The sequence below is a fragment of the Astatotilapia calliptera genome, chromosome 18 (assembly GCF_900246225.1).
Source record: "Astatotilapia calliptera chromosome 18, fAstCal1.2, whole genome shotgun sequence".
In the NCBI taxonomy this organism is placed as follows: domain Eukaryota; kingdom Metazoa; phylum Chordata; class Actinopteri; order Cichliformes; family Cichlidae; genus Astatotilapia; species Astatotilapia calliptera.
This window is the reverse complement of record NC_039319.1, coordinates 22,338,219-22,350,709: the sequence shown is the minus strand read 5'-3', so window position 1 is coordinate 22,350,709 and position 12,491 is coordinate 22,338,219. Positions and strand designations below refer to the sequence as shown.

Here is a 12,491-nt window from a genome sequence, read left to right as displayed (position 1 = left end):
CTCTCTGCCTGCCACACACCTCAGTTCATGACATGAAATGTTTTCTGTGTCCAACAGAGAATAAAATGATATTTGTAAATTTGTAAATCACTGCCTGTTTTTATTTACATATTACACACCATCCCAACTTTCTGGAGTTCAACCGTACCTTTACAAAGACGACCATATCCCATACTGCTTTGACAAGTATGATGTCAGAGCGACACTGCCGCAGCTGCTTGTATTCTGGGAAGCTGACCTCAAACAGATCAGCTGTGTCCTGCAACTTCTTCATTTCCATCTCCATTGTAGCTACGCCTCGATTACACTGCAGGCAATTTTGATATGTTATTTAAATTTTCTTTAATCACACACTGTGTACTACATTTGAAAGAAGTACTGTTAAGATTTCTCTTTTAACAGACACTAAAAGAAATGTGCCCCCTGCTCACCTTATCAATAAGCTTATATGACTCCTCCACACTGATTTTAAAGATTGACTCTGAACGAAATTGTTCTCTGAACTCATGCTGTTTGACCTAAAGTATGAAATCATAGCAAATTAAGGATTAATGCATATCTGCCTCTACCTTTCTGTCTATCATTTTGCAGACACTGTGTGGGTTTCATATATATAATGCAGGAAAGAGGTTTTATGTGTCAGATATTGAGCTCTTTGCCAGACTGACATCCTACCCCAATCACACAAAGCCTCACCTCAAACCGAACACATTTCCTGCGGATAACTGAAACCTCATTTGACTGTAGTGGTGCCACCTCATGTTTGACCGTGAAGGCAATTTTTCGGACACTTTTCCACTTTTCCGGCAGCTCCTGTGTTGTGTGGGAAAGAAGCACTGATAACTGTACATATCGCCTATGATAAATGAAAAAATGTGTGTTTTTGAATTGGTTCACACTTCTAGCTGTGTGCAGACACTCTCTGGAAGCTGCTGTCCGTAGGTCTTTAGAAGTTCAGCGGTAGACTTGAGCGGTTTGAAGTGCTGTTCGTCGCTGATCTGTCTGTCTCGTATGGCCATGAGGTGCCCCATGATTTTCACAAGGCCTGCATAATCGCCATCTGACACCTTGGTGGAAAGGCCACATGCTGTGTCCTGGACAAACTGGGACAATTCCCTCACACTGTTAAATAGAGAAGAAGGGAGATGAAGTGAGGTTTCAGAGGACTGGCTTTAAAAAATGTCTTTTAAATGATAAAAAAGTTTTATTTATTTTGACTTTTATGTGTCTGACCTCTGGTTCACGTGGTTAAGAAGGTGCTCTTTGAACATCCAGCTCCACTTTTTAATGACATTCATCAGTGTGTGCTTGAAGGGTCTGATATCTAGCTGTAGCCAACCACAAAACACCCTTCGGTCCTCCATTTTGCTCACTCGCACATACAGTGACTCAAACAGATTGATCTGAAATAATGAATAATTCAGTTATTATTGTTGCATTGCTTTCCAAATGTGAGTGAAATAAACCAAGGTTACAGCATAAATGGATCACAAATGTTGAACACACTTGTTCTTTAAAGTTGTCCAGGGTGGGTGGGTTCTTCTTTAGTTCGTAGTCGGCATACAGCTCAGCTTCCTCTGTACTTAATGCATGTCCATAAAGTAGGAACTGTCTCATAAATTCAGACCTGTGAACATATGAGACAAATTATTTCTGTACTTGCTAACAATCAAAACAAATCAGAAACAGCCACACACAGCTGACCTGTCATCAGTCCAGAGGTAGCGGTAGCTAGAAAATGATGCCTGGTACTCCCTGACCTGTAAATAAACACTTTCACAACTATTCGCCTGTAAACTTCATAAAATAATCTTCCACATGTGACCATAAAAAAATGTCACTAACCTTAGCGACAGATGCACGTGCCCGTGAGCGGATTATGTGGCACATGTCTGACAAATCCTCCATTTCATTAATGTCACCCTGCAAGATGGAAAATCAAGATTGCTTATGATAAGGGTCTGTTTACATGGAAATATATGTATGTATATGTATATGCATTTATAATCTAATCTGTGTGGTACCTGGTAGTTACTCAGCTGTTTGTGACTTGCCACTCTAGGAATGAGGGAAGCCATGCTTGTAATGTTGCCCACCATCTTATCCACAATATCATAGAAGTTACCAGTGTGGCTCAAGTCTAATGAAGGGTCAAAGGTCATCTCATTGCTGTTGAGAACCAACTGGACTTCAAACAGAGGTGTAATACGCTGAGCTGCATCTGTATTGTCCATGAGGTACTGCAGAGAGCAGCGTACTGCGCTGGTGAAGCCTGCCAGGATCATCCTGTCAACATACTCAGTATAGGCATGCCACTCACTGCTGTCAAGATCCGTCACACTGAGGAGAGACTGGTTCTCCTGAAAATTATGTGTTGAATGAAAAGTTTAAACACCAAATAAACATACACATGAATATCGGTTGTGTTAACATTTGCAATGTGTGCACAGCATCTCTCCAGCATGGAGATTATACGATGAATATACCTGCAGTAATTTGTGTATCTGCTCCCCTGTACTAGTAATGAGAGCATGCTGTTTGGAAACACTCTCTTCAATGTCAGCGAAAACGAGGAGAGTAGAATCACGACTCTTTCTGGTAATGAAAGCCCGGCTGCTGAATTTACCCATCAAGGCCTGGATTGCTTCCACATTAGCTTTGCTCTTCTGGACACCACTAGAAATGCTCTGGCGATGGCAAAAAAAAAAAAAAGGAGCAACAATTACAGGCAATAATTATGTTTCCGGCATCATGTTGCTTTTTGTTTTTCAAGTGCTTGCTGTAGAGTTGAAGCGCTCTGAGATAGGGCTATAATTAAGAAAACTAGCTTGGCCCACACACAGAGGATTCTGGGGTTTCATGCAGACAGGCGACCGCTGGCTTTTTTAAAATAAATCAGCCCAAATGTTGATAGAGACAGTGTTTATTCTACTTAAAAAAGCAAAATCATTTAAATATGCTGCAAAATAGTGTCAACCAACACATGTACAGGAAACTCACCCATTAATGCAGGCACTGCCTTGCATCTTTTTGTTTGCTTTAAGTTCAGTACAACATTTCCTGCATATTTACAGTACCTGTGCCAGGTCTCGTGTACTCTGAATGTAGTCCCATAGGTCATCCTGAGCCCATGTCACTTCCCGGAGGGCCGGATTCAGCTGTCGTCTCATCCCATCCATCTCATCTTTGACCAGTCCCAGCTCTACAGCTAGGATGGTGCTGTGGAGCTGGTTGTACCACTGGGTCACCAAAGTCAGTGTTTGTGTGTACTGCATAATAAAATGCAGCATTAAAACCCCCAACATATTTCTAAAAAACACGCTTTCTAAAGAAAGCTGTCAAGTCCAGAAAACTGCTTGAGGGTTAATGACCTACCATGTGTAGTCTCTCTCGTTTAGAATAGAGATGAAGAGCTGCTTGGGGAATGTTTTGGGTCTTCAGCATGCCCAGATATTTCACTTCTCTTAGCACAGATGCTAACTGTGGAGAGTAACAACAAAAGAAAGTACAATCTGATTTCCATAGATTATAGTACATGATTTTGGAATAGATATCAGTTACCAAACACCTTCTCATATTTTATATTTATGTGTATCCATTGTTTCCTCCCATGGTGATTAATTATACTAGTAAAATATGCTTCATCTGTGTATCAAACTGCTGTTGCTACTTCTGGGGAATGTTTCACAAAGTGAGTTTAGTGGACAAAAATGTGGCTTTATTAACCTTGAGTTGAAAGAAATGCAGACAGAGGCACTAGTTTGAATAATGACTTAGCAGAGAAAAACACTCTATGAGCTCAATTTGATACTAGCAGGTTTTCTTCACAAAACCTTGAATTTCTCTCGATCTCTCTCCTGCAGAGCTTAAAGAAGCAGTCTGACAAGTCATTTCACTTCTGAACTCATACAGTCAAAATGACTGTGACTTTTAGATTTTCACCTTTACTTGCCTCTATGGAATATCTTTTATCTGTTTTTAAAGTCTGTTCAAAAATCAATCGTCTTTGGGCTTACACCAGGACTGAAGTTGACCTGGAAGAAGCCAGTTTCACTATCCAGTGCCAACAGTGGCTCCTTGAGGTGTGTTTCACAGATTTCTTCAAGCCCCTCGGTCCACTCTAAGAACATCTCCTCATCATGCTGGTCCAAAACCTCAAGAACGCGTTCACACCTCTGGAGGACATCTTGTGCCTCTGCACAATCCAGGGGCCTGAAAGAGAGACGGAGAAAGAAAGAGATAATGCAGGAAAAGAATTATATAGCAAGTGAAGTATAAGTCATGTGTATACTGTAAACATTTGGCAGAAACAGTAAAATAAATAAATTCTTGTAATGAATATGCTAAATGCAAAAAAAAAAAGTGTTTATAACCAAAATACATATTTTAGGTGCACATTGTTGGTCAGATGATTAAATACAGGGTACATGAATCTGAAATATTAGTTACAGCTGACTGCTTAAAGCTTTGAATGTTTGATGTTCTTTTTAAATCTTTAAATAATCAATGGACACAAGATATATATTTTTTAAACTTTTTTCGGTTACTGCAAATTATAATAATAACATCAATGGATCTGCTGGGTTTCAAAACCCATGTATGTCAACTGAGGAAGGTAACATTTTATTGATTTAATACCCTTAGTGATTAATAACCAAGTGCTTTGCACCAAAAAATACTCTAAAATCATCCTTATTGTGTTTATTAGGTAGGTTCTTACATGTGGGGCAGCTGGCAGAGGTTACTCCTGTGAGTCAGAATCCGGCTTCGGAGCTCCTGCGACCATTTGAGGTTACCGGCCACTTGAGGCATATTCTTTCCCAGGATCGCAAAACCTGACTGCAGCTGAAACACAAGGTTTCATGCCATTTGGCTGACAGCTTAATCTTTCAAATCACTTTGAGTTAACACTCTCACGCGGAAGTATGTGGACCTCAGTGCCATTTGTGTCATCTCAAATCTTCTGCTGTGGCTACAATTAACATGTAATGCATGCAAACTATTTATGAAGCAGCTGTTACAGCACTATGTTTCCGCTGTAATTAACGACACTGTTCTCGCTGGGTGTAAGAGCAGTGAGCTGTGGATGTTTACATTTCTATGCAAGTGTGCAAAGGCTCTGTTTACATATTTTTAATAATATTCATATTATTTAAATTAAGCTCCCAGTATACAGGAAATAATAATAATAATGGATTGGATTTATATAGCGCTTTTCAAGGCACCCAAAGCGCTTTACAATGCCACTATTCATTCACTCTCACACTCACACACAATGTATTTCTTAGCAGTGCCATTTATTTTGTGAATACCAGCTGGTGTTAACTTTATGTCTCTCACAGTGTCCTGTGTGTCACAGCACTGTGCTGGGTCCAAAAACTGAAGACACAGAACAATCCCAAATGAAATCTCATCATTTTGTTTTTCCTGTGTGTCAGACAACCTACATTGTAAACATATAAACATACAATAACTGTAAATGAAAACATGTAATAAGTGCACATGTGCTTAAACAAAGATGTCTGGTTATTTGATTAAAAAAAATGCCTAATGTGCTTCAGTAATTAAAAATAATAGCCAAGCATTGTAATCTTAATTACAACCCTTGTAATTTTTTTAAAAAAAAATTCAGTCTAAAATCTCTTTGGGGCAACTGAAAATCAAATTATGTATGCAGGAAAAACCCAGGTACCCAGAGACATTATAAAACTCACTGCTAAGACAAAAATGAAGTGTTTTAAATTGCTAAACTTGATCAAACCGTTAATTAATACACACATAAAACACTCACAACACACACAGACACACGCGTAAAATACGGCAGCTGAATCGTGGCGTATTGTGAAGCAAATGTGTGCGAGTAATTAGGAACATAATTTCAATCTGTCTCACCCCATCTTTGTGTTGATCAAGTATAAACTGGCAGTGGCCTACTTCCTGGCTAAACATGTCCAACAGCACACTGTAATTAGGTGAAAACAGCTGGTGGATTCTGGGTCTCTCAAGCAGGGTGCCAAAAATCTTCAACAGCTAGATGGAACAACAGCAGCTTTGTGACATTTTGTACATTCAAGGCACAAAACATGTACACACCACTAGTTGAAATCCCCCAAAACAACCAAATGATGCTATTATGTTAACTTGCTAAATGTCGTACACTTGCTACTTTAAGTAAACTACTAAATGATTTTTAAAGGAGTAACCGGCCTACCTTAAAGGCTGACTTCAGGTTTTTGGAGTGCTGAAAGGCCAAATTGAGGACAGTTCCCAGCCTTTGGTCAAAATCTTTGTTCTGCTCCAAGAAACACCTATAGTGGTTCACAAAATCCTGAGAAGGCATTAGAGGGGAAATGATGGGTATTTTGAGAAGCCTTTGTGATTAAAAAGCTTTGATTCAATTTAAATTATTAGACAATTTCATTCCATAAAATTCCTCCTTAGCTCATTTAATCAGTATTGACTGGATTAACACATACTTGAGAGAAATATATTATAACACAGATCAATTTCTGATCGAGTTCCTGTTCTGAGCCACGCTGAAAACTATTGTAAAATATCCAGTAAATTAAATATTGATGCGCTGACTAATAATGACTCCTGCCACTTGTTCTTGTGTGTTGCTTAGCAACTACTCTGCTTTTCTACCTTTCAATTATTGTACTGCTGGGCAGAAAAATAAAATATAATTGTTATTTTTTATTATTTGCCTGTGCCAGCCAATGCCACAATTAAAGAGCAGCGTGATATTAAAAACAACGGCAACTCTCTCAGTAGCTCTCACGTCATTAGTGCAGTCCAAGGGGTCATATTTGCTCTCTCTAAGGGTCCGCCAGCGGTCATGAAACTCCTCACTCATGCTGAAGACCATCTCACTTAAGATTTTCCCTCTGGATCCACCTAATTCAATTTTCTCCAGCTTCAGAAAGTCCAGTGCTGTTGCAAAAAGTTCCTACGAGTGAAATGAGAAAAGACAGTGATGGATCAGCATAATATCGTGGAGCTGAAGTTCAAAAATATGCATTTTCATGCAGATTTACTTGATTAAAAAAATACTCCCTCCTTTATAGGAGTGAGAGATGTTGATTTTGCAATTTTCCTGGAAAACCAAGATACAGACCTCGATCATAAGAAGCCTTTCCATGATGCAATCTGAGCGTTGAAACACAAGTTTCGCTGGAAAGTCCCAGAGCTTGATGCTCTGTGAGTGTTTGTAATACTTCGGGATCTGCTCGCGGTAAGTGTGAAACAATTTCTTGAAGGTGCGCAGAACTGAGATGCTTATCTGTACTCTCTCCATCCCTTCCTCAAGCTCCATCTTAAACAACTCTTCAGGGATTAAATAGGCAAAGGCCTGTATTCAGACACAAAGTCGTTACAGAGATAAATTTTTAATTCCTCTTCCTTCGTCTCCTTTTCATCACATGTGCACAGACATGCATCACCTGTACCTTTTCAATGATCAGGTTGCAGAACTCCTGCAGAAGCACCACCATTCGCTGAGGAGTGCAGTAATACTGGGAATGACTCCAGATGAGGCAGAGCGTGTGAAAAAGAGGAGGTAATAGCGCATCCACCTGTGGAAAACTCTTCTCCTCCAAGTTTGTAATCAGTCTCCTTAGAGGGCGTAGATACAGATCTATGTCTTCTGCTTCCAGCACGGCTGTGATAATTACATCCACAAGTATCAGTCGATAACGTGAACATAATGGGGCATTTATGGTGCTCTAAAAGGTGTGATCTCTGATTACATTTATTTAGCACCAGTGTAAACATGATATCTGCACTTCCCATGATTGTTAAGTGAGCATGATGACACAGAAAATGCAATGAAAAGGCAAAGTATAGAAAAAAAAGGTTCTGTTAGGGTAACAATGCTGTAAAATTCTGGGTTCAGTAAGCATAAAGAAAAATTAATGCTTGATATGTTTCTTAAATTAAACTAAATGGGAGCTGGAGCTGTCATACTCATGTCATGATGACAAAACAAATTAAAGCCTTGATGAATGAGAAGTAATGCTGATCTACCCTCATTGACTTTGACGCAGACGTCCTTGAAGGCGGAGTAGTAACTGCTCTTGACTCTTCTCAGGATCTCCACGATCTGCTCCACTTTGGAGCTGCGGATCTGGAACCAAGGATCTCATATTAACATGCACTGACTTATTATTTCAAGAGTATAATAAATGTACAGGTTTGTACTACACTGACAACTTTCGTCATTGCTGCCCTCTCTGTTCATCTGTATTGGTGTCAGTGCGCCCCAGGGTGGCTGTGGCTACAATGTAGCTTGCCATCACCAGTGTGTGAATGTGTGTGTGAATGGGTGGATGACTGGATGTGTAAAGCGCTTTGGGGTCCTTAGGGACTAGTAAAGCGCTATATAAATACAGGCCATTTATCATTTGACACAGGGACACATCTCAACATTAAGCATCGCATACAATGAATATAAAGTAAAATTTCATTAGTTGTCAGGTTTCCTTCCTGTATATTGTGATTCCACGTTTCCTTCCTGTATATTGTGATTCCACTAGAGCACCCCAGCATTCACAGCTCTTTAAATGGACTGAAACAAGCTGACTCTTTAACCTTCCCTTTAAACGTCCCTTCTGGATGATCATTCTCCAGAAGTCTGCCATTGCTTGTGAGCTGTGCTGTCAGTACTTTAAAGGTGGCTGTACCTGTAGCAGATGACTATATAAAGAAATCCAGGAGGAGCTGATGTCAGCTCCTTGCAGCAATAGAAAATAACAAGTGGAAACTCACTATTCAGAGCAATCTGGAGGCTGAGCTTTGGCTCACGGGGACGACTTTTATATACCTCTACTGTTATTTAACTTTGGACGCATTTAATAAACATTTAACATACATTTAACATACATTTAACATACATTACATACATTTTTTTTGTTCTTTTTAAACTAATGAATAACACGAGTCTTATACTTATTTTATAACGTCATACTTGTGACTGGATGCCCAGCAGGTTTTCCCTTTGAGCTGCCCAGAACTGAAGCTCCACGCTGGGGCCTGGGTGGTTTCCCTGAAGCAGCATCATACCAGAGTCTTTCTTCAGCACACTCCATATCTGTCCGGACCACTGCACAATCAGAGTTTCTATAGAGTATAACAAGCCACGGTCCAGTGGCCATCCAGTGTGGCTGAGAGGGACAGAGTGAGAGCAATCAGTCTGGATAAAAATAGAAGTGAGCTACTGAAGCTATACGTACAATACGAACGCTACAAATGAGGTACTGTATATTATTTCTCTAGGACATTGTTAATGCCAACCAGCGTTTACCAGTGCCTTTACGCACTAGTTCTTTTTAAAGAACTAGTGCGTAGTACTAATGTAACTTCTTGTTACATTATTCAATTACCTCTTACTCCATGCATTCTTCAAAAGTCTGACAATAGCCAAGTATGTAAACCCTCACTCTTCACTATTAAGCTAATATCAGAAATAAAACGAGTTACTGTAGGACTTTTGCGCTAATGACTTAACTCCACTGCTTAAACTTTGTCAGACTTAGCTGTTTAACTGACGATGCTGTGTTGAAGGCGTTTTCCAAGTTCCTCAAGGTCTCAAGGTAAACTTTAGCTAACATGAAAGAAAAACATTCCGCCACTGTGCAGCAATTTGTCTAAACTTGACTCAAGGAGAAAACAAATATGACAGCTGACCCTGCTTTTTCACTTTCTGAATCCCGTCTTTTGTCTTGTTTCTTGTAAAACACAAGGACGCCCACTTTTCTTGTAATATGTCTGACAAACGGAACATTTTCATCGACGAACTTGACCAGAAAACAGCCTGTTTACCAGGTAAATGCTCCCCATGCCCTGCCCCTTTCCATCCTGAAAAAAGGGCGGCAAATGAAACTTTTACAATTATAAATTATAATTAAAAATAACCGATTAATTCGGAGACACCATTCAAAGCCATCGCAACACTTTAAAAATTCCCAACATTCTCAGCTATAATTTGGCTGTCTGTGTATTGTGACACCACCGACCTTAGCACAATGTCCTGAGGTCGTGCCCTCTCCACGTACAGGGGTAGGGGCAGCAGTGTTCGCCCCTCGGCTCGGCCTCTCAGAGTGACCACCTTGCTCCTCAGCTTCTCCAGGTGCCTGTGGATGTCATCAGACACCACCCTCGGCCAGGACTCGTGGTTGAGACCGTTGGATAGCACACACACCAGCACCTGTATGAAGAGGTGTTCATAAGGTAGCTATACACGCACACAAATTACACAAGGACACGTACACAGAACTTACCAGAAAAACTGTAAACCAGAAAATTTTGCATCCACAGTCAACATATATGAAAATGTGCACTTGTAGACATCCTACACCTGAACACACTACCCAACCTCAGATATGACAACAGGCAGGTGCTCCATTGGGTATCCAGGTACTTCTCCCAGCCTGAACTGGTGTCTGAATCCTTCTCGGGAAATTCTCTTCACGCCCTTCTTTAGGACACACAGCAGCTTGGTCTTCCATGGCGGGGATGTCTTCACAGATGAAAAAACAGTGGGAATGCTTTCAAGAACATTGAAAGCACTAGAAATAAGTAGCGACTTATTTCAGAAAAATGTGTATATTAGATGGAGTGCAGATTACAAACCCAGGAGTTTCTGTTAAACACCTGTGTACCTGTATGCCAGCTTTTGTCACTTATAGGAACTAAATTCACTAAAGATTGTGAAAATATGTGTATCATAACTGTTCCTCTTATGTTTACCTCAGAGATGTTAGTATAAACAGTTTATGCTCTATTAAATATTTATTCAAGACTGGGTGGGGAGATGAAAACAACATTTATAAAAGCAGTTGCCTGAATTTTTCATCACTTTTATCTGTATACATATACATTTATCATTGTCCTTCTGTGCATTTATCTTACTTGAGCATCCCCTGCATGCAGTGTCCCTCCAGGTCCGGTGAAAAGCAGCAGCCTGTTAGTCCAGATGTGGTCCAGAAAATCCAGTATAATCTTCTGGTTCTCATCAGCACCAATGAAGCGGTTCCACTTATCTGTCTTCACTCTCAGCACATAGAAGGCCTGCTCCCGGAGGAAGTCCACTCTCTCATCTGACAAAACCACCCCGGCTTTGAGAGTGGGCTCCTGGGAGGCACGCACTCCCCCAGCCCCTCCGCTGCCTAAACCTCCACTGCTGCTTCTCATGCTGGTGGCTTCAGCCATGAAGCTCTTAGCGGGCAGGAAGGACACAACAATGTGTAGAGGAATGTGAAATAAGAAAAGAGTATCACCAACAGTGAGCTAACAGGTATGTACTTACCAGTCCTTCTTGTCAAATATCTATAACAACCTATGAAGCTATAAACTGGTATTTCCCAGCACATAACATGGATGAGCTCTTTCTACTCAACAAACTTTTCCTTCTCTCTTCTCCAGGTATGAAAAGTGATACACTTCTTGATGGGCAGGTGACGAAGCACTACGGACTGCCTTCATTACCCTGAATGGAGGTGGCCATTTATGTAGCCTGTGTGCCCTGCAATCCTATCCTGTAACCTGAGCCTTCAGAGGAGGCCCAACTGCAACAACTACTCCAGTGCAGGTAATGTTTCACCTTAAATATGCATATATATTGATGTGTGATGAGCTTAATATTATTAAGAAACTCAAATGATGTAATTTATATTATAGGTGTGTCTTAGGGAAACAAAACATACTGTACAGGTTTCCCTAAAGAGTTTCTTATTCTAATAATAAAGCAAAATACAGAGAAAAAATATCCATTCGACTAATTTATCAAAGTACACAGCTTTGTTTACGTCCTCTTTATCTAACCTTTGCAATGTGTATCATTGCCACCTGGGGGCAGTTTGGTACAGTGCTTCTGACAGCGTCCTTCTTTCTGTAATCCAAAGTGACCCTAGCCATGACATCCTATTATATATGTTATGCCATTTGTGTAAAAATGTGGAAAAATGGGACATTTCTCTAACTGTGTTACTTAAAATACCACAGCAATGATTACCCTTTTAAAGATCCTGCAATTTCTGAGTTTAACATTAATACAAAGATGTAATCATATCCCAATTTCAAATGAGCTGACTGGAGAGTCTGACATTTCAGTGCGGTGCTAACCTTATAGTTACTTATGGCAATGTAATATCCACCAATAGATGACACAAGCGTTCTTTGAACAGAAGGCTAGTTGAAAAGATCTAATGAAGTTTAATTAATATTTTACTTTAATTACTTTATTTTTTTCCTGGTATATGCCTATTCCATATATCCAGTCCATGCATATGACACATGGAGGTTTATATCTCTATTTTTCAAAAGTCTGTTTTTAACAGCCAATAATCCACTGCTCTCCAAAGGAATTTGTCCTTTCTGTAATCTGTTATTCCACGTCTCACTGTGTTTGTGTGAGTAAAACCATGTGTGTGCTTTCATGTATGGGCTTTCACACGCTCATTTTATATGTGCAGCTTGAATGAATGTCCTTGTTA

At 40.0% G+C, this 12,491-nt stretch overlaps 1 protein-coding gene across 1 annotated transcript in view; it reads right to left on the bottom strand.

Annotated features, from left to right (window-relative positions):
* dnah9l (dynein, axonemal, heavy polypeptide 9 like) overlaps positions 1-10,402 on the bottom strand; it is a 40,876-nt gene extending 30,474 nt beyond the window's left edge. The window contains exons 1-23 of the mRNA XM_026150410.1: positions 10,373-10,402; positions 10,014-10,204; positions 8,966-9,161; positions 8,026-8,125; positions 7,449-7,660; positions 7,118-7,351; positions 6,782-6,949; positions 6,212-6,328; positions 5,893-6,030; positions 4,721-4,845; positions 4,017-4,212; positions 3,376-3,480; positions 3,078-3,269; positions 2,487-2,687; positions 2,025-2,360; positions 1,846-1,923; positions 1,705-1,760; positions 1,507-1,627; positions 1,234-1,403; positions 900-1,122; positions 697-813; positions 432-518; positions 149-307 (exon numbers count right to left, since the gene is read on the bottom strand). Of these exons, the coding sequence (XP_026006195.1) occupies positions 149-307; positions 432-518; positions 697-813; positions 900-1,122; positions 1,234-1,403; positions 1,507-1,627; positions 1,705-1,760; positions 1,846-1,923; positions 2,025-2,360; positions 2,487-2,687; positions 3,078-3,269; positions 3,376-3,480; positions 4,017-4,212; positions 4,721-4,845; positions 5,893-6,030; positions 6,212-6,328; positions 6,782-6,949; positions 7,118-7,351; positions 7,449-7,660; positions 8,026-8,125; positions 8,966-9,161; positions 10,014-10,204; positions 10,373-10,402 (3,552 nt within the window). The remainder of the gene's footprint in view (positions 1-148; positions 308-431; positions 519-696; positions 814-899; positions 1,123-1,233; positions 1,404-1,506; positions 1,628-1,704; positions 1,761-1,845; positions 1,924-2,024; positions 2,361-2,486; positions 2,688-3,077; positions 3,270-3,375; positions 3,481-4,016; positions 4,213-4,720; positions 4,846-5,892; positions 6,031-6,211; positions 6,329-6,781; positions 6,950-7,117; positions 7,352-7,448; positions 7,661-8,025; positions 8,126-8,965; positions 9,162-10,013; positions 10,205-10,372) is intronic.
* Between the last annotated feature and the right edge of the window lie 2,089 nt (positions 10,403-12,491).